This window comes from Mesoplodon bidens, assembly GCF_964165515.1.
Source record: "Mesoplodon bidens genome assembly, chromosome: 13".
In the NCBI taxonomy this organism is placed as follows: domain Eukaryota; kingdom Metazoa; phylum Chordata; class Mammalia; order Artiodactyla; family Ziphiidae; genus Mesoplodon; species Mesoplodon bidens.
Window position 1 is genome coordinate 2,712,497 of NC_138169.1, and position 1,741 is coordinate 2,714,237.

Here is a 1,741-nt window from a genome sequence, read left to right on the forward strand (position 1 = left end):
GGTGCTTCTCCTCAAAGCACAAGCAAGTGTCCTGAACACACAGGCGTTTGGTTGGAAGACTGCTTTGTTGGTATACCAATGCAATACCAAGTTTAATGAAACATGCAGCTCAAATGATTGCATTAGATGGAATAGATGGTATCTTCAGGTGTACTTTGGGATGATTTAGTAGGTGTTCTCCATTAGAATTAGACCCTGATTTTAAATCCAAGGAAGCTTGAAGCCCCTGGGCTCCTATTTGCCTGATGAATAATGAACACTCCTATTAGAAAGAGGTTTGCTCCGGGGAGGTAAGGGAGCGAGAGGAAAGGTGATATTATATAAACGCAGGCACGCATGCGACCGTAAACGTGGGTGAGCCCACGTCGTCTTGCCTGCGTTAGAATACAGTTCTGCTCCTGTGAAGCACCAGGGAGCACTCAAGTGGACGGAAACCCTACCATGTGCTCTGTTTCGACAAAAACGCATCTTTAATACCTTGGAAATAATGAAAGCATACAATAAGGGCCTTTAAGCTTTCTTTGATTGAAATTAAGGTTCATTTTAGTTTTTTTTTTTTCTTTCAACCGGTGTGCCATCTCCAGTATTTCTATAGTATACTAACCCAGGAATGTACTCAACAATGTCAGGATTTCATATACCCAAGTAGTTTTCAAATACGAAATTCCCTTTAAGAACTTTTGCTTTTAAGATTACTGATGGGTACTCGGCCAGTCTTACTCTCAACCTAATTCAAAATGACTCCTTCTTCCTGCTTCTGGTCTTAAGTTACAAAGTAAATGATTACCCAGCTTTGTTTTGCCAAAGCAATGGCCACCCCCTCCCCCGAAGACAAAGAAACCGAAAACCCCACACTGCTGGCCCCCTCTCTCTGAGGGCCCTCAGACCCCCTCTCTGAGCTATGCCGTGGGGGGGCCGTGTGCCTCTCACGGGATACTTCAACCCTTCAGAGAAGAAACGACCCGCCCTCACCTAGCTTGGTGGGAAGTGGGGCAGCGTGGCGTCACTGATGCCGCGCAGCGAGCGGAGGGTGCTGCCGGCGCTCACGCACTCAATGACCTGTACCAATGTGCCTACTAGGTTCCTCCTGAGGGTTCAGGTACAGCAAGGAGAGTGCCATCTCCCACAGCCCATCTCCATTCTGGGTCACCTACGTCATCTGTGGGTACTGGTAGTCCTGGGAGAGGCAGGGAAATGTCCTCGAGAAAGAAAAAGGGGCTGCTTTCCAAAGGCAAGAAACTGCTGAAAAAGCTGGGTGCAGTGAAATGATTCACGTGCTTCCGGACAACTTCCAAATCTATGTAATTTTCTTTAATTCCAAACTAGGGCTTTCATGACTCAAGTACTTCCTAAAAAACCAATCTTCTCCCCTGACACCAGTAGAGAAATGCTCTTTGCACTACCGTCCACTTTAAACCCAGCGCCAGGACAAAGAGCTGCTGGTGCTCCCGCCCGGCCTCCGTGCCCATCGCACTTGTTATTGCCCCGGCCCTGGCGGGAGCTGGGCTGTCTCGTGAGCACGCAGGGCGGCCAGTAGCTCTTTGTAGCTCACTCCCTACCTGGGGTCCCAGTCTTTGTGCATCTGTCATCTGTCCTTAAAGGAATGATTTCAACCTCTCTCCCTTTTCAAAAATGCTTGCTCATGATGCATAACTCTCACTTTAACTCTGGTCTTGAAATTCCTAGTTTAATCGCCTTGATGTTCTGCCTTATAAATGCACAATGATTTGTACTGTCCAAT

The 1,741-nt window shown here is 47.6% G+C and overlaps 1 protein-coding gene across 1 annotated transcript in view; it reads left to right on the top strand.

Moving 5' to 3' along the window:
• RIMBP2 (RIMS binding protein 2) overlaps nt 1–1,313 on the top strand; it is a 97,282-nt gene extending 95,969 nt beyond the window's left edge. The window contains exons 18-19 of the mRNA XM_081252900.1: nt 886–980; nt 1,081–1,313. Coding sequence (XP_081109026.1) covers nt 886–980; nt 1,081–1,269 — 284 coding nt within the window. The 3' untranslated portion in view covers nt 1,270–1,313. The remainder of the gene's footprint in view (nt 1–885; nt 981–1,080) is intronic.
• Nucleotides 1,314–1,741: the final 428 nt, after the last annotated feature.